Below are 20138 nucleotides of genomic sequence, written 5' to 3'. Positions count from 1 at the left end.
AGCATCCATTATTAAATCTACTTAAGTAAAGTACAGATACAAGAAAATTGTACTTAAGTACAGTAACGAAGTACTTGCAACTTTCATAGTAAAAGTTAAGAAATTTTCAAAAGTGCGGCGCACAAAAATATTCTGGACCCTCGTATATAAAGCGTGCGTACGCACAAAATACATGCAGCACCATATTTTCGGCATGTATATAAAAATGAATGTGGCGCGAAAGTTTGCATAAATATATGCTAACTTTTACTATCCTGTGAAAATGCGTGGGAGTCACACAAACCTTTTCAGTGGATAATAAACATTAAAGCACCAAACCTGAGCAGTGATGGTGTTTGCTGTTGACAATAACCATGTCAACAGTCCCTGCTTTTTTGTTTTCATCTGTGGTGACCCCAAAACTCCATCGTTCAACTATTATGTAGAGTCATAATCAATCATTCATCACATTAAGGGAAATATTTAGAGTCTTTTGTTGGTAACGGCTCCCAAGTAATGAAAACTGACGTTTCAGTCAGAAATGTTTGGAGCTGCAGTCGATCATAAGGGACATGACCTCACTGAACGGTGTGTGAGGCTGGATTCTGACGGTCACAAACATCACACTCCTTGTTTGTGTCCTGTTGGCCAGAACGGAGAGATCGCCATGCTGGGAGAGATCACCCACCTCCAGGCAATCATCGACGACCTCACCGTGCTGACCACTGACCCCCACAAGCTCCCCCCTGCCAGTGAACAGGTGAACTGCAGCAACACCTGGTTGGTAGAAAATGCAGGAAGAGTGTGTGAAACGGACTGACAGTCGCTGCTTTCTTTCTCGCAGGTGATCAAGGATCTGAAGGGCTCCGATTATAGCTGGTCCTACCAGACCCCCCCATCGTCCCCGAGCAGCTCTGGCTCACGCAAGAGCAGCATGTGCAGGTGCAAATACACACATACGCACCCACGCACACACACACACGCGTACACGCAAGACATAAAAAACCAGTACGTAGCTGTATTTCAGTGCTGTGTTCAGAACTCTTGAGTTTTGGAAAGAGGAGCCTCCCTGGATGTCGGTGTCTCACTTGTACTGTCTGTCTATCAGAACATTGTTAGTGTTTGTGCCGCCATCTTTGTTAAACTCCAACATTCCCACAGATTAAGCTTGTAAAACAGCTCATGAAAAGGCAGATTAAAACACAAAAGTCCAATTTAACATCAGCTTTACTTGGATGTAAATAATGCAATGCCTTGCAAAAGTATTTATACGCCTTTGTGCCTCACCACAGACAGACTGCAGTTTATTTAACAGGGACATTATGTGACAGTCTAGTAGAACACCTTCATGTTTCTAAATGTCCACAGTTTTTAGATACGGACCAAATCTGAAAACGGTCAAGGCATATGAAAGCACTACATGTGGCCCACTTAGCAGAAACCGATGTCTGAGGATTTTGATTGTGAAAACAATCTCTCAGCCTGGGTGTGTGTGGGTGTGTGTGTGCGTGTGTATGTTACATCTAGGGCATCAGTCTGTTTATGTGGAAATCACACATTCACACCCTTCCACCTGTAGTGTTTCTTTATTCCCTGAATCTTCCTGAGTTCACACACTCTCTGTTTACCCCCTCCCCCTCCTCCTTTTCCTTCTCTGCACCCCACCACCCTCCTCTGTGCTCTCTTCCCATCTTCGCTTGTCTACCTTCTGTCTTGTACCCGGTTTGTGATTTGCCCTCTTTCACTGCTGCTGGACGCTTCACACCCGGTTCCCTTCATTTTCTGGGGAATCTGCTTCTAACTGTGACTGTTGTGTGACTTTACACCAACCCGACCAACTCACAAAAACTCCTGGACCCATTCCCATCAACCAATCGCAAACTCTCTCCTCGCCTCCTCCAATTCTTTGTTCACTCTCCCAAACTTTAACAAACAACTAATTTTACCTTCCACCACGTTCCTCTGATCATAACCGCTTTTGCATCTGGCATTGTAACACTCCTCACCCCTTCATCGCTCTGCCCCCCCTCTCCCTCCTCACCTCTCCCTGAACTCTCACCATGCAGCAGCGTCAACAGCGCCCACAGCAGCGCCTCCCGTTCGTCGGGGGGAGGTGCAGGTGTGGGTAGTGGTGGAGGAGGTTCCCAGCCACACTCACCCTCCTCCTCCTCCTCCTCCTATCGCCACCGCAGCAGCATGCCTCAACAGCCTCCACCACCAGGGGGCATTGCAGCCCACCGCCTCAGCAGTGTTTCCTCCCACGATTCGGGCTTCGTGTCCCAAGATGCAAACATCTATTCCAAGCCTCCCTCACCAATGCCCTCTGACATCACCAGTCAGGTATGAAATTCTGGTGCATTCACCAACGACAGCACACAGGAACAGTCTGAATTCAATATAATTTTGTTCAGATGCACATTTAAAAACTTAATACTCCCCATCAATAATTGTCCTTTAGTAAGTTGTAGAAAAAAATCACACTGCCATAATTCTGTTCTTGGAAGAATGAGGAATAGTCCATGCAGTTTCACTGGTGTTATGTTTCTGACATAAGAGTAACGTTAGCTTTCTTAGTTTTTTTAGCGTTAGCTTTATCTCTCTATTCCACAACCGGTTCTGAGTGTGGTTAAGAGTATTAGCTGCGTTTCCTTTACAAATGTGCGCAGAACTGCTAATGTCTTTTGTGTGAAAATTTACCTTGACTCCTACAGAGATGCTTCTTGTCAGTGTGACCAAAGGTTGTTATTCTGTGTGAGTCCCAAACCAACAGATTTGACTTTTTCTGGGAAGAAATGAGGTCAGACACAAAGCAGTGCTATGCTAGGACTTCGTTCATGGCTAGCAAGTTTTTCTGCAACTTGCTAATGGACAAGTATCCAAATATCAGAGTATTTATAAATACCCTGATATTTTGAATACTTGTATATCTATATATGTATATCTGTCCCCATATATATGCATGGATAAGAAATGTTAAAATAAATTCAAATTTAACCATTGAATTTGAAAGAACAAGAAGAATTTTAAAAAAATGATGGCACTGCAAGTTTTGAGAACTGATAAACTAGATAAGAAAATGTTTTTCTTTCTATTGTAGAAATCCTCCAGCTCTGCATCATCAGAGGCTTCAGAAACATGCCAGTCAGTCAGTGAATGCAGCTCCCCCACCACTGTAAGTATTGTAGCCATGCTGTGCAATGTGGCTGTTTTTCTTCTTTTTTAACATAACACATTGTTACACACAAACTAAATACACTTCTTTAGAAGTCGGGACAAATCTTCTGGGGTAAACTGTTTCAGATAGAGGAGCTTTACTTACCAAATTTGCTCTCAAAACATCTGTGTCATAGCATTAGCTTGTAGCATTAGCACAGCTGGCATGTGGCTTCCTTCTGGATTTCCTTTTTTTCCCTACCTGCCTCACAAGTGAAGTTCTTCCAAACAGTATTGAAATCGTTTGACAAACACCAGATATGCGAGTCTTGTGGGCTAATGTGGGTCGCTGTACTCGCTACATTAGCACAGTTTAAAATTCAAGGATAAGTGCTAAGTGTTAATGCAGCGCTGCTGTTGGGAGAGATGAGACGACTTGGGCAAATGTGACTGGATCCATTTGTATCGATTTTGACACAAATTAGTTTAATAATTATTTTTTTTCTAGTTTTTATTTGTTTATTTAAGCATTGACTCTACTATTCTACCTGAGGTCCACACCACAAACATTACAGTAAAATCTAACTTTTTAAACATATCTATATTGATTTTAACAAGAACATGTCCACTCATTTACAAATACATAAAATATAACCTCAGACAAAACAAAACAAAAAAGACACAGAGGAGCAGAGTGGGGGGGGGGGTTAGTCAGTGAACCCAGCAGACCCACCAACAGATCAATCAGGATAAAGATTGGCAGTTTGTCTTGTCACAAATCATCTTTCCACTTGTTGAGTTGGGTATCATTTTGGTCCGGCCACATGTAAAAGACAGTCCAGATTTAAAAAAGTTAATCAAGCTTGTTCAGGGTAAATACTTAATTTTCTCCAGGGCAAAGTAGGAAGTAATTTGTTTAATCCATTGTGAAATTCCTCATACTGTCTCTTTCTTCCATGAGGATGCAATGCAGCATTTAGCTTCCAAAAGGCAAATGTTATGTAGGAATCTTAAATTGTTTGAGATAAAGTCTTCAGGACAGATATTTATGATTCACATTTTAGAATTAAAATCACACTTACAAAAAAAAAAAACCATAATGAAATTCCTTAAAACACACAAACAAAATTAAAACAGTGAATTTCAGCAATTTGAAAGATTTAAAGCAAACAATAACAATCTTAACTTTGAGTATAATTTACCCATTTGCTCAATTATATCAAGTTATCAATTACTTTGACAAACCTAGAGATAAACCTAATGTATTTTAAAAGTGGTGGCTTTTGCTGTTACATTTTGTTGACCTTTCTGGGTCACCGTACCCTCGGGCTTTTCAGAAATCCACCGCATCACTGGCTGCTGTAAATAAACTTTGTCAGAGTTATCTGTTTCCTTTTCTCACCTAAAACATCTCCCCATTCAGTCACATCCGTGTTTTCAGGAGAACAAAGCCGGGTTGTCAGCGCTGAATCAACTGTGATAATTGTGGCTGTTCTGAAAGTTGCTGTTAGAGCCACGCAGCGCACGCTGTTAAAATGGCACGTTTCACTCACAGCGGTGGCAGGAAGCTCTCCGGTTTTATTGTTATGTGAAACCAGCTTGAGGCAGACTTCTGAAAGGGAACACAAACCTGACACTGACTTCCCCAGAGCTTAATGCTTTCTCCTGCAGAGATTTTATTTTAGAGTGGTAAGGGGAAAAAAGCCCCTCAGACGTAAGTGCTGGGTTGAAATGAATGTAATATCTGTTCACTTTTAAATGTCGCTGTTGTTTTGCTTCGCTTGGAATAAAACCACCTGTGCTAACAACTGATAATGAATTAGGTGTGTTTTGCACTTCAGCTGGTGATAAGGCCCCCATATAAATCCTCCTATAATGCGTTTTTGCAATTTCTTTCATGTTTTAGAGCCTCTTGATTTTTTTAAGCACATTATTTAAAGTGCAGTAGAAGAAAGTTGTGCTGATAATTTACTGGTGGAAAAGAAAAAAAGTCTAGGATTCAAAGCAAAAGCTTTCTTCACAACAGCTCGCCTTCATGACAGGTTTCCTCCATGATCCCGCTTTAATTCGACTGACAAACATGATTGTTTGCTCTCCTTCCTGGATATCGTGACAGAAACCGTGTAGCACACACTGTGGGAGTCGCAAAAACAATCATACAAACTTTGGATCTCTCTTTTTTTTTTTCTTTTACATCAGATGATGGGCTGCTCTTGTTTAAATGATGAGGGGATCTTTGACGGTGACATTCTCCATCTGGACATGTGTAGTTGTGCTTGATGAAATAAAATAAAAGAAAGAAATGTGACTCCTCATGTCTGGGAAATTCTCAGATCTCCTTCAACATTTCATCTTTCTGCATTTGCATCAAACAGCATCGGTTATTTGGTGCGAATGTGACAAATGATGGAGCCGAGTAAAGGCTTTAATCTGTGATGGTTTAATTTGATTAATCTAGCCTTTTCTAGCTTAAATAAATAAATCACAGAAACATTCACAGCAGAGGAACTCCTTCAACTTCAGCAGGCGAAAACTGACCTCAAGGACTGAAACGATTAATTGTGATGGAAGAGTTATTGAAATAATCTTCAACTATGATAATCGAACTGAACAATGGATTCAAAACATGCCATTTGATGAAAGAACACAGACATAACTGTACAAAACATAGCAGCATTTTGCATTTAGTGTTAATGTTTTTACATGTTTCTGTACCTTTGGATGTCTCCTGCCTGTAGAAACAGTCCAAGAGCAAAAAAAAAAAAAAACATCCAGTTGTTTTCTCAGGAATAAATGAATGTTCCGCTGGTGTCTGCAAATTGACCCGTTTCAAAAACCTCTAAATTGTCACGTCACAATTTTGTTACCTATTGTGTAAATTTTTCGACAGGCTTTACAGGAGCACATTGGTTGTTTAGACAGCCATCATGGCTGAGTGGGCGGGGTTTCTAAGAGAGTGACATCACATGCAAAGGGTCAATACAAATGCACGCCACGCAATTTTATTTTAGTTTTACAGTTATGCTGAAAACAAAGTTATAACAGTTGAACTGTTTAACACATCCCATCACCACCTAACACAGTCATGCCATGGGAAGCAGCTTTCTTCTACACGCTTTCTCCCTCAGCTAGGATCACCTCTGGTTATCTTTTCCCCTTCTCAGATTCAGGCTGGGTGTCTGTGACTGCGGCTTTACATTCTCATGTTCTCCACAGCTGGCTGCCTCGCCATGTCTGCCTGCCGCTTTTCCATTCTCTGGTGACATGACCGTGTCTTTCATCCCGCAGTTTGGCTCGTCCTTCGTTACCTTCCGCCCCGCTCTCTCTCACTCTGGCTCCACCAGGCCTCTCTCTGTCATTCTTCCCGTTCCTGCGTCCCCACCCTATATCCGCCCCTCTGGATCCAGCTCCTCCTCTCCCACATCAAAGGTTCCCATGTGGAAGGTTTGTTGCCCATGCACTTGCCCTTGTTTTTTTTTTGGTTTTCCCCCAGTTCCACCTTTTCCCTCCGTTCCAGATGGATATGTTCTGCAGGGTTCAGATTACTTTATTATTTTCCTCACCTGGTTTGTTTTTCACTCATTGCTTTGCTTCTCTAAAAACATTCATCACGGGCTGCTGTGTGTGCATGCAAGCTTCTTTTATTTATTTTTTTTATTTTTTTATTTACCCTTACCTGCCTCCCTGGTTGTGTGACATACCTACTGATGACTCGGCAAAAAAACAAAAAAAACAAAACAAGCTGTCTTCATATGACCTTTAAAAGCTCCAAAACACACACACGCACACACCAAGACTCGGCCATGTTCTCTGCATTCAGGCAAGCGTATCAAAATGCTGGGTAGCAGACAGGTCTCTTTTGGTACTGTAACTCTGCCGTCTGCCTGCTGTTTACTAATTCCCCTCAACTGTTCAGGACTGGTCCAAAGCAGGTCAGTACGAGCAGCCCGCGGCCGCCGCTCCGGTCCAGAGGAGAAAGGAGCCAGTGGATAGGCTGAGAGAGAGCGAGGGCTCGCCGGGTTCCCATGGATACGCCGCAGCGTCACACCCAGAAGAGGGCCAGAGGCCGCGGATGACACCTGCTGGCATCGCTGCCAAGGTAACCCTGGACGACATGGAGCCAAACGACTCAAAATATAAATTCTTTTTAGGATGTAATAATTAAAAAAAAAATTATGCAACTTTATTGTTGTCTAAATGCATTGTAAGCATGCAGTCTGATCAGTTTTTTGAAGCTAAAATGAACCAAGAGAAGCCGCTTCGTTGTCCAACGCTGTTGTTTGTGGATATAGCTTTTGCGATGAATTCATGAGCGTACCAGAAATGCAAGAGTACAAAGGTTCCTGACAGAAAAAAACATGCTTGATACTGGAAAAACATTAATGTATTAAAATCTATGTAATTAATTAATCAAAATTAGCACGTTATGGTTCTGATCTTAGTGTAAATAGTTTTAAAATAAAGGAAGTGACTGAGCTTCATTTACAGCTTACACACCCACAATATCAAAACCGTTCATAGGAATGATTGTCTCATTTGTCTTTATATCATTTTTGCAAGTCTCAATGTATTCAAATAGAACTTTACAAACAAATCCTGCACACCAACAGCATATTATTTTGAAGGAAAATAAATGATGAAATCAGTTGGAATAAAAAGAATACATTAAAAGTAGTGACATCCGTCAATAAAACACAATAAAAATGCAACAATGAAATAAAATTGTCAAGTTCCACTCAAATTCTTTCATTCTCTTATTACATTGTCCACATCCCCACAGTGTTAAAGGCTCAGGTTGCACCAAAGCATCCATAACGTATCGATAAAAACATGGCAGCCCTAATTTTCCTGTGTGTCATCATCAGCACGGCGAGGAGGTTTCCCCGGCAGCCAGTGACCTGGCCATGGTGCTGACCCGGGGCCTGAGCGTGGAGCAGCAGAAGAGCAGCCGGGACTCCCTGCAGTACTCCAGCGGCTACAGCACGGAGACCACAACCCCGTCCTGCTCCGAGGACACCATCCCTTCACAAGGTGAGCCTCTCGTCTGCTGCAGCGTTCAGACCGGTCAACAGTCTTAACTATTCTGTGGATGTTATCAAGAAATGCTGAGCTGTTTTTTTTTGTTGTTGTTTAAATGTATTTTATGGAGTAACTTTCACTTGAATCCCTCGCCTCTGTTACAAACAATAGATAAATTGAATTATTCATTTAATAGTCCAGGCAGTGGGCATATTTCTTGACTGATGGATCCTGACGGTTCGCTTGACGGCAACTAAGAAACAAATGCAGTGAGATAAAACTGAATAGTATTCCCATATGGTTTTGTTTTAACGGCTCCCTCTGTGTGATTCAGAATTTTTACTCCAGTATATTTTTTTGTTTCGCATCTTTGTGTGTAGTGGATCTCAAAGGCATGAGTTGGCCTTGGATGTTTTATTTATTTAAAACATTTTTTTTTACATTTTTCATTTTTAAACTAAAAGTTCAATAGTTTTAATAAGCATAAATCTGAAAAATGTGATATGTATTTGGAGTAATGGTGCCCCTCTTTTAACCAATATCCCTAAAAAAAAAAAAAAATCAATAAAAGCAATTGCCATATGAAGTCACCTGAATGGTGGATTCTACCTGTGTTTAAATTATTCTCAGTATTAATACAACCCTGCACTAATCTTGAAAAATTGAAAAACTGGGCTGGGATCACAGGTGGTTAAAACTGATGGATTTTTTTTTTTTTTTTTAATTTTGAAAAATTATTACAAACAAATTAAAAGCTTCTTATATTAAAAAACATTCATCTTTTTAATCCCATACTAAGCAGAAATCTATTGACTCACTTTTACTCAAAAGCAGACTTTGGTGTATCCAGATTTTCTTTTTAACTAAATACACCAAGTATGACCCAAAAAGTGACGCAAGTTCTTCCAGCTGAAACCCTTTTTTCTTCTTCTTTAAGCGTTTTTTGCTCCATGTGACAAAATGATAAAGACCTTGAAGATATAGGAAGATGTACAATGGATTCCAGCCAATTAACTGCTAGATTCAAATCTGAGACTAAATTTTTGTGACTAGATGATGTTCATTCAATCTGGACTGAGTTTGGGAACAACGTGCCGAAATAAAACTAAGACTTTCTGCTATAATTGTGATTGTTTCACTGACTCAAAGGGGCTGAAGACAAACGTAATATTTTATTAGATTTTTATTTATAAAAGCGTTAAAAAGTTAGCATCAATGTCCTTCTGCTTCACCTTCATTGTTATGCACTAGTTTGTGTTTGTTTACATAAAATGTCAAGAACAACAGAAATACATGGCTGTAGAAGGATAAAATGTAGAAAAGTTTTAAGGGGCAGTATTATGTAAAATCAATGTTATAATGTTTCATGTACATCAAGTTATATTGTTATTTCCTCATCAAAAACATGTCTGGAGCGTTACCTTGATTCTTTCATGCTTGTTTGGGAAATCCTTTAATCTCCATGGCAACCATTCAACTTTGCAAAACACCTGGGTGGACCAAGCTCTGCCTTCGAGGACAAAGCTCCTCCTCAGAGCTGCAGTTTTCAAACTTCAGCCTCACAGAGCATCCCTTCCCTGGGTCTCCCCCACTCAGCTCCTTCAGACTAGCCAGCAGCAATTAGCAAACTGCACATCTGCTGAGCTCATTATCGGAGCTACTTCTCAGTGAAATGCTAGTAAAAAAAAAATAATGTTAAAGAATTAATAGAGGAGCCATGATGTTATGACTTCCTGAAGGCAGAATTTCAGAAAGAGCAGGAGCTTTTAAAGAAACAGAGGCCCAATTTCAAGGTGTTAAATTACAAAGTAAAATTTCTTCTATCAAATTTGAAACTTAACGTGTCACGGGTCTGGAGGAGCACCAATTGCGGGGGACCAGAGATACTGAATAACCTAAAATTTCACAATTTTCTTTCTGTCTCACCCGTACCAATAACAGGTTCAGATTACGACTGCTACTCTGTAAATGGAGACACCGAAGGCCCGGATGGACAGGCAGAGTTTGACAAGTCTTCTACAATTCCTCGCCATTCCAACATTGCCCAGAACTACAGGCGCATGATACAGACCAAAAGGCCAGCCAGTACAGCTGGTCTGCCCAGTGGGGTCCTTGGTCCAGGAGTTCATGGGATACCAGGACAGCCAGGTGGAGCTGGTGGAGGAGGAGGATCAGGGACTCCAGGCACCGCTACTATCCGTCGAACCCCATCAACCAAACCGGGGGTGCGGCGTACACTGTCCAGTGCGGGGCCCATCCCTATCCGACCTCCCATTGTGCCTGTCAAAACACCCACTGTTCCCGCAGACTCACACTCACCTGGTGCAGGTGGCTATGCGGGGGGAGGGCAAGCAGGCGGCGTCCCCGTCAGAGTGGGAAGTGAAGAGTGTGTGTTCTTCACCGGAGCCGAGGACGGCCAAGGAGGGCTCGATTATGTGAAGGCATCACCGAAGCGCCTCAGCCTGCCCAACACCGCCTGGGGCTCTGGGGCAGCGCTGGAGGTCTACGCCCAGCAGCACTGCATGGCGTCGGGTTCAGCAGCCGGATCAGAGGAGGAGCAGATGATCGCGGCCAACCGGCACAGTTTGGTGGAGAAGATCGGCGAGTTGGTAGCGAGCGCGCACGCCCTTGGTGAGGGTCAGTTCCCTTTCCCCGCTCTCCCAGATGACCCGACCCCAATGCCAGGTGGCCTGAGCGAAACTCAGACGGAAGGGGCTGAGGGGTCCGGCGACATGCTGACCACGATCAGGAGAGGAGTTCGCCTTCGCAAAACGGTCTCCAACGATCGCTCGGCTCCCCGTATATTGTGATCAGCAGAGAAATGCGAAGGGTTGTCAGTCGATAGGTCAAATGTTGGTGTGGTAGTACCCAACCACCTAGTGAGTACACGAAAACATAACCATGTTGGAAAAGCTATATCATAACAGAGGATGAATAAAGTCGAAAAAAAATCCATGCAGAAAATGTTAAGACACCTTTAGAGTAAATGATATACAGTCTAATATAACGATAACATAAGTAATCATAACCGATGCTGACGAGTACAAGTGAAATACTTCATGTTGACCTAGCAGGCCGCTATAACTATTGTGTGTTGGACGCATGTTTGTCTTCTATACACCGTCAGACAGGGACGGAGTGACTCATAGGAAAAGTGATTTTGAAAATAAATGGAGGCAAAGAAAGAAGAGCGCTGGGTTCTGTTCTGTTTACCACCGAACCCGTCTCCCTGTCCTGTTGTCCGACTAACCCAGCTGACCGATCCAACTTTAAAGACAGACTGAAGGGGGCTGATGAGAACCAGAGAGAGACAGAGAGGTGGGGTACTCAGATCGCCTTGTGACCGGCTTCAACTGAAGCCAGGTCGTCTTGGCAACGACGTGCTGTGCCGAAAAGGCCATCGAACTGCTTGGCAAGAGTACGGGGAGCTAACAAACCAGAGGGCCACTCTGGTTCACGATGATGTAAAAAAAAAAAAAAAAAAAACGTTGGCATTGAGCCGTACTTGTTGCCCTTCCCCTCTCTCTCTCTTTCTGCGTACATTCGTATGCTTCTCGGAAAATGTAAAAATGGAGCGTGTGGGTATATGTGGTTGATTATGTGTGTGTGTGCGTGTGTGAGAGAGGGGGTGGGTAGAGCTCTGCTGCGGGACAGCCGGTTACCCAACGAGGGCAGGGCTTTTTTCTTTTCTTTTTTTCTTTTTCTCCTGTGTCGTGTGCGTATTTTCTCGTTTATATCGTGACGTCGTTTACCTTGTTACCACTGTACGGGGAGTTCCGAGACCTATTCCAGGCCTATAGATATATTCATATATATTTTCTAGAAGCAGAGAGAAAAAAAAAAAAAAAAAAAAAGTGAAATCAGAAATGGAGCAATAAATGTGTTTTATTTTCTTGTTTCGAGGAAGCGATTGGATTTGGAGGATTGCAGATTCTCCTTTGTCCCATTCAGGCAATCATCAGGAATGCTAAATTACACATCGACTGTGAATTCATGCGTTTTTCATGCGCCTCTCTCTCTTTCTCTCTCTCTCTGTCCCAGTTTCTTTCTATTAAATGAAGTGGATTACAAAAAATTTGAAAAAATAAAAACTGTAAGCACTTTGATGAGAGTAGAGTCTGTACAATAGCCAGTAGATGTTGCTGTAGTCATGCTGTATGTGTGGAGGAGTGATGGAGTGGTAAGAGGAGTGAAAGCAATGACTGTGTCCTAAGGAGATGATTTAATACATTAAAGTAGAAGAAGGCAGAGAGAGGTAAAGAGGATGTGAAGAGGACTGCTAGCACTGGAGTGATTGGTTAAATGAGAAAATGTATGAATATTTTCTTAAGACGGATCAGGTTTTAAGGCGGGAGGCGGGATGGGAATGACATTGAAGAGTTTGCCTGAACGTGTATTTTAAGGATCGAAGACATACTGTGGGAAAAAGTACAATGTTTTGCTGAGTGAGATGATTTTTTTTCTTGGAAATATGTTTCTAGGCCTAAAACATCCAGATGAGATTTTTTTTAAATCAGTTTAGTTTTTTTTGTCTTTTACCTTAAAACTAGATGTAAATCTTTTAAAATGGAAAAATACCTTTCGAAACTGTAAAGCACATCGAGTGGAACAATTAAAGCACCATCTCAGGAAAGGCACATCACTTTATGTTTTTTCATTTGAGTGCAAGTAAAAAAGAAACAGCCAAACTTGATTGTAATTGGGTGGAAATAAAACCTGGAAAAAGCTAAACATTCAAAATTCAGTTGATCTCATGATATTGACACCATAGAGAAGCTGCAGGACCTGATCTCCAGAATGCTGAAGGTTTTCCATGAGCTCATAAACACAACACAAAAATATCAGCTCATTTGTGGGAAACTGTATATATATTTTTTAATAGTGAATGAAACACTTAAGCTTTCAACCAGCCCTATCTTAAAACAGAACCTGGTTCCTCAATGCTAAACACTGCAGTGTAATTACACAATAACTCTTAAAAATGTCGTACTTCTGTCTGAAGTAAGGACGAACCTCTAATTATTCACACCCTTGGCAGATTCAGACTTCACATTAGTTTCATTTAACCAAAGAGTTTGTTTCTGATAGAAAGTTAGACAGAAATGTCTCAAAAGATAACAGTTTTGTATAATTAAATATATTTACATTTATTAAAAAAAAGTGATATGATTACCATGTAGAAAGATATTCAACATGGACACTGTTATAGACACAAATGCATCAAATGTCTATGGCATTAGAGCTCTCTTCTAAACATATTAGCCATAGTGTTATTTGTTAGTTGGTACTTTGGGACAGGTATATCACCAAATTAAATGGAAAAGCAATCTTTTAAAATTAACTTTTGTTCTCACTGGAAGTAATATTAACATTTTATTGTGGCCCTGCCAGAGTTCCAACTTGAATCTGATATATATTCTGTGGAGGGAGCAAAAGATTAGGGTGATGGTCAAGAGGCCTTCCAATATCAAGCACTTGAATCTCATTTCCAAGGATAAATTGTTAATGTACAATTGGAAGCGTGAAGAAAGCTGGTCAGCAGTCATAAAAATGGTTGGACTTCTGTAATGTTTTTTTTTTCCCCCACTGGCAATAAGAGTATGAATATTTTTTACTATGTCATTTTTCAATAAAATATATAAAAATAGATTAGATATTCAAAAATGATACTTCTTTCACATTGTTTTATCTTTTCAGACACCTGTAAACAGTGGTGGGTACACTTACGCTAATGCGCTAATAACAACAATTGTTTTTTTGTTTAGCACTTCAGCTAACTTTGAAAACATTTATCGCATTTAGTTTCCCCTAAGCTGTTTTTTAAAATTAAATTGGTGCTCCAGGGTTGTAGTCTGTCAAAGACTGATGTCATTTGAATTGAAGTTAGCACGTTAGCATTAGCCTCTGCTACTGTGTTGGTGTAGTGAGTGCTGTAGTCTTAGCAGAACTACAGGTTATGATTAGCGCTTAGGGTTAGTGCTCCTAGCTTTTTAGATAGCCATGCTCACAACTGCCTGCTAAATTTCCTATCAGAAGAAAACTTTTGATTAAATGAAAAAAAAAAAAAAGATCTAAATTAAACAGGGGTGTGAATACTTTCGGGGTTCACTGTAAAGAATGAGCCTTTTATCAAAGCTAAAGTACTGAAAAACTGTTTACTTTGCTATAATTAAGAGTGTAAGAAAGATGGCCAAAATATTTTCCAGATGAGATATGAGAAAGCGTTCGCATTGAGATACTCGCTTATAAATTCTCAGTGCTCAATGAAAAAGAAAAAACGTAAAGAAAGAAAAAGCAGACAAACAAGGCACCCAGCACAGATCAACTTAGTTTTGTGCCAATCCTTAGGTTAAACTCAGGACAAAACATTATGAAAGGTTGATCTTTTAGATTTGAGAATAGGTAGAGCCTGTTTGGGAGGATATGGACGAGTCTTTTAAAGTCGACAGGAAGAGGGAAAGATGTGTGGAATGAGCATTTCACTGCCTGTTCATACGATACGTATGTAACTGTATGTGCTATGAATCCGGAGCACAGATCTGGTGTAAAGGGTTGTTAGAAAATATCTCATTAGTTTACTTTAAAAAAGAAATTTTTTTGCCTTCTACTATTACTGTTGGAATACTAGATCTTGCTTTAATTATTGTAAAAATAAGAGGAGAAAAGTCCAGTTGTAATACAAACTAACTAAGCTGTGTGACATATGGATGTAAGGCGCAGAGACTGAGTGTGTGTTTGGACGTGTCCTTGGCTGACTGTCGATCTCTAGGCTAATAAACTTTTCATCACCATGTCTGTACACATCTCCAGCAGTGATCTGGACATGAGCATTAATATGAGCACTCATTTATTTTTTTATCCTAAGCATTCATTAGGTTCCTTTTTATTTTGGAAATGAAAATAATGCTTCCAGAAGGTTTGTTTTCCCCTATTGCTTTTATTTTAATGTCTTTGTCACAGTATGGCTGTTTTTAACCCACTTTGCTGCTGTGAGGCGACTAAGTGAGAGAATAAAGGCAAGAGCAGATTAATTCCATTACTATGAAATGTTTCTTTTTAGGCAAAATTATGATTTTTTAAAATGTTTTTAGATTATCTGTCGCTACACATCTACATGCTTATGATGGATGTACTACAGCGATAAAAGGCCACATCAGTCCCTGAGCTTCAGAGTTAAACTTCAACAAGTACCCAGTGGAAATCAGAGGCCAGCAATTTAAGTTCATTCTGCCTGAATTTCCATTTACAATGGTGTTTCACTGTGGGTTTGATCCATTAAAACACCACTTTTCTTCTCTCTGTATAATTATCATTACCCTCTTAAAGTTCTTCCACAGTGTATAGCTTTGATTTGAACATTTCTTAAAGCTCCTGCAGGATCTGCTAAATGTTTCCACCTGTTGTTCTTTGAAGGGTTATTTTTAAAACCATTTGGGGAGTAAAGAATCTACATTAAAAAAATAAAGTGTTACATAATTTGATATACGAACTTACAAATAACTCATTCGCAAAACTGTTTAGTTTTTTGTTATTTCTCTTAAGGATCTGGTTTAACAACAGGAGCTCTCACCTTTTCCCTGAAATACTAAATGAGGCGAGGTGATCTAATTTTAAAGCTGTTCTTTTTTTCCACCTAATTAGACAAATTAGTCCTTTAAATAATCTGAAGAATAAAATTTAAAGTAGAGCTGAGTGCACACAGCCTGGATTCATTAGGCAGAATAGTAGTTTCAGAAAACATGAAGACAAAATGAACATTCAGTGGACTAGTGGGACGGTGTAAGCTAACCTAACTTCATGCAGCTTCGCCACATCTGGGACAACGGGGAGGTTCCAGCTCGGCCCGCTTCCATTATTAGACCGGAAATGTAACATTATTATTTTCCTGATCCAATCAGTTTAAAAAAAATTGGAGCAGGGGATTACCAACTACTGGCTGAAGATTTCTTGACCTGCGAAAGCTTGTTTGGGGACTTCACTGGCATTGTCTTTCCCTTGTGGCTAATTTATCCCTTTTTCTCCCCCGCCCCATCAGATTTTGCTTGCAGGCCGACTTAATCTGTCACTTACTCTCTAGTGTTTTTTTTTTTTTTTTTTTTGAATTATCCAAAATGCTGTCAGGAATTATTTAAAAGTAGTGTAGTGCTTATATAACTAAGTGGGCTGGTCAACCCAACCAGCAATGTTTTTTTTCCCACTTTGTCAAACACAATGTAGCTCAAGAACTACTTCCTCCATTGCTTCAAATTAAAAGTCTCAAACAGAATAGAACACTCTCTTTACATAATAATAAAATAAACCTATTTATCCAGATGTGGTTTACTGGATAATATTTACACAGCCAGACTTTGATGACAGACATGTTGGTTTAATATCACAGGCTCTTATTCCACAAGATCTCATTACACCCCTACCAGTTAAGGGAATCCAAGGAAATCTGTGATGGATTATTTTGTGCTGAACTGCCCATGTCAACATGCTGAATCGATTTTTGCTCCAGTTTTGTCATTTTCTGAGTCGCTATGTAAATAACAGCAAGCCAACCAGAAGTCGGGCAAAGCTGCAGCGTGTTTGTACATAGGAAGGAACATAAAGAAATACTGCATGCTCCCACATGGCCTCATACACTCAGCATACACTCTCAAATTGCTCTTAGCACTCTTTGGCAAGCTAAAGCAGGCAGATGTGTTTCTTTACCGCCATGTTGAGGCCTTTCATCCTGTAACCTCTCATTTCCTGAGCCCTCGTCTCCATCCGTACTTCGGTGCACCCTGAGATGCAGTGCAGCAGACAAGCTAAAAACAAAACGAAACAGTGCTTGTCATGGTGGATGACGGGAGACCCAAAACACCGTAGTTGGTCTCTCTGCGCCTCTCAGTCTATTAAAGCTAATGAAAAATAATTCTGATGAAGTCTTAATTTCCACTTACGTCCACTGCGGATATTCGCTCTGTGCTCAGTTTATTTTCCCCTCCTCATTCATTCCTCGCCCAATCCCCTCTATGTCTATTAACTTCCTGTTGGTTTGCATGTGTGCATAGGTGCAAACGGTGGGCCTGTGCTGCAGTGGCTAACGCGTCCTGGGTGGGCTGTTGTTTGAGTTGGAATTGCTAACGGGGGTAAACGTCTCCCTGGTGGATGTGCTAATGGGAGCCGTTTTCCAGGCAAGCAGATGGACGCCTAACGCTCCATCTCTATGCTAGATTACATTTTAATTAATTTTGATCAGGCTTTTTGAGATGTTTCTTGGCAGCAGCTCAAAAGCAACTTAATATGATTTCTTATTGTTTTTTTTCCGGTGAGCTTCCGTGCTAAAAAAAAGAAAACAACTCAAAAGTGCAAGCAGCAACGCATGCTGCTAAACTCTGAGAAGCCTCAACCTGAACATGCATTAAAATATCTATTTTTGACAGATAATTTGTCATTTTAATTAATTAAATTACATTTTACAATCACTGGGAGAACCACCACCGGTTTTACTTTACTTCACATGTTGGCATGGAAATGTTAAATCGATCTCCAACCAAATCCAGCACCAAAACATACTGCAGGACTTATAGTGAATTGTAAAATTTCATTGATCCTGGCCGCTGTAAATACCTGCAAATGAGAAAAACTGTCGCTCTCCTGAAACGTTTGAATAATGAAAGAAATTACTTTTATCTGCCTCGTCCACATGTTGAAAGAGAGAATGCTGCTTTAAGACCAAGTGACACCCAAAACGTAATTAAAAAAAAAAAAAACTGCTACTTTGATATACTATGATATAGTTAGGTTTGCCATGATCTCCTAGATGTGGTTCCTACCTAACAAGGGTAGAGTTGCCCCATAACCCAGAAACAATCAAATGTGGTCAGACATCTGATCTGATCTGATCTGATTTCTGGAGGAATTTTAAGTTATTTCTGAAATTTCAAAATTCTTCCTTTATGTCTGTCATTTAGCATATTTTCAGCCATGACTACTTCACAATAGTATTGTTTATTTAAATAAGAGAAAGTTATTGCTGTGAGGGTTTATTAACACACTGCAGAGCGCCTGGTCCTGTGGTGTTGCAGTTCCTCTTTCTACACTCCAACAGGCCTCTTGTTGTTCAGCTCTGATATTTCTGATTACACCCTGTGAACTTCATCCAGTGTTGTCCCTGTAGACCCTACTGAACTGAAGCAGATTGTATTAGATTTTTCTAGATTAAAGCAACAGTAGCTGAGATTTGTCATTATATTAACACTTTCCTCCATCTCCAGCCTCCCCCTCCCTCATGAAATCAGAGACTTTTAGGTTGCTGAAAGATTTCCGCTGTGAGGAACTCGGCTGCAAAAGATCTGGTGGAACAACATTTGTGTCTGATAATTTGTGCGTTTCATGAATACACAAACGTGTGGAAGTACATTTTGAAGCGACGCTGCTCATTACATGGCTAGTCCAAACGAAGACGTTACAGCGCTCGTCCAAAATCCCGCAAGGTCGCTTTGTGTTCCGAGTGAGACTAAAAGAAGCATCATGAAATTGTTGGACACTTCCTGCTTCTTAAGCCATCTGCCTAAGCTATATAAAATGCTGTATGCGTGTGTGTGTGAGAGAAAGAGTTTTCGTGCTCCACAAGGACACGTGGTTAAAACCCCTACTGTTCTTCCCTTCCACTTCCCACACACAATCTGTCAATCCTTCTTGAAGTCCCACATTCAACAAACCTAACGCACATCCACAGACACACACACACACACACACGCACACACCGCTAGACACTCATTTGAAGTGAACATGACAAAGGTAGATCCTCAGTGGCCACATAAGGGTTCACTGATGTCCTCTAGGGGGCTCATGATGTAACGCTCTGCAAGTTCCCATCAAACATCCACAACCAAGTAGCCAAATGGGCCTCCAGGTGCCACTGTCGCTGTAACTAAAGTGAATGTCTTACTGTCTTTACTCAACGTCTCAGTAGTCACTCTTGCTCTCTTGTTACTTCTTGAAAGATAAAAAGATCTGAACTCTCTAGAGAAATCTGTGCCCAAGACACCATGGAGACATTTTCTACGGGGGCTGCTTAGTTCACGCTGAACACTGTGACCCGAGTGAAAACCTGCTTACTCGATGTTTCCACCCAATCATTTAACCTCCTTCTTACCCCCCAGTAGTCGCTGTGGTTTTGTCTCCCTGCGTTTCCTCCGATGTTCCTTTTAATTTATTGTTCATTGATTTCTAAGGTTGTTTTTCTCTTTGTCACTGATATAACTTTTTTTTTCCTGTCTTCCTTTTTTTGTAAAAGTGACCCTTTTTCTGTTCAGTCACTGCTAATGTAACAAAATGCACTGTGATGATTCCAGTATTAATAAAAGTTGTACTTAAACTGTGTTCTGCAGTGTAGAACTGGTCCTGTCATTCAGTAATCCACAGCAAAGCTCCTAAACTGTCTAGCAGTAGTGTGTGTGTGTGTGTGTGTGTGTGTGTGTGTGTGTGTGTGTGTGTGTGTGTGTGTGTGTGTGTGTGAGATGTCTTGGTGTCCGTTTGGGTCAAAGAATCAGATTACTTACTTTGTAAATCGGATTCAGACGTTGAAGAAACTAGTTGGTTTTATACATTGGTGAAGGAAGTTTGTGTGTGTGTGTGCATGCGTGTGTGTGTGTGTATGCCAGGGCTACAGCAAAGCAAATGTTGAACAAAATGTTGTTAGCGTGTCACTGTTACAGAAAAGGACGGAAATAAAACGTAACACAGTTGAAACGACATTTCAGTTTGTTGTTCCTGTTTTCACACCGTCGCAGCTCAGGTTCAGGTCTTATTCTACATTTTTTATGACATTTTAGACCTGGTTTTTATTTTAGAGTCAGGATGTTACTTTAATATTGAAGACTGATAGCTAAAACATTTAAAGCACCTTTGATAACGGCTTGTAAAAGCTTCTCACTTCTGACAAAACAAGACAAATTTATACTCCTTTTATAGAGCGACACTAAGAACTGGCCAGGCCCGGTAATATAAAG

General features: G+C 40.6%; 1 protein-coding gene across 1 annotated transcript in view; it reads left to right on the top strand.

Moving 5' to 3' along the window:
• The window catches only part of LOC106960718 (MTSS1-like protein), a 49384-nt gene extending 35176 nt beyond the window's left edge, over window positions 1-14208 (top strand). The window contains exons 8-15 of the mRNA XM_015053969.1: window positions 632-739; window positions 824-921; window positions 2046-2319; window positions 3077-3151; window positions 6421-6576; window positions 7049-7231; window positions 7998-8163; window positions 10093-14208. Of these exons, the coding sequence (XP_014909455.1) occupies window positions 632-739; window positions 824-921; window positions 2046-2319; window positions 3077-3151; window positions 6421-6576; window positions 7049-7231; window positions 7998-8163; window positions 10093-10961 (1929 nt within the window). The 3' untranslated portion in view covers window positions 10962-14208. The remainder of the gene's footprint in view (window positions 1-631; window positions 740-823; window positions 922-2045; window positions 2320-3076; window positions 3152-6420; window positions 6577-7048; window positions 7232-7997; window positions 8164-10092) is intronic.
• Window positions 14209-20138: the final 5930 nt, after the last annotated feature.

This window comes from Poecilia latipinna, unplaced genomic scaffold (genome assembly GCF_001443285.1).
Source record: "Poecilia latipinna isolate Pla-1442-1.1 unplaced genomic scaffold, P_latipinna-1.0 Scaffold1220, whole genome shotgun sequence".
In the NCBI taxonomy this organism is placed as follows: Eukaryota; Metazoa; Chordata; class Actinopteri; order Cyprinodontiformes; family Poeciliidae; genus Poecilia; species Poecilia latipinna.
The sequence above is the reverse complement of the archived record's forward strand: the minus strand, read 5'-3'. Positions and strand labels throughout refer to the sequence as shown.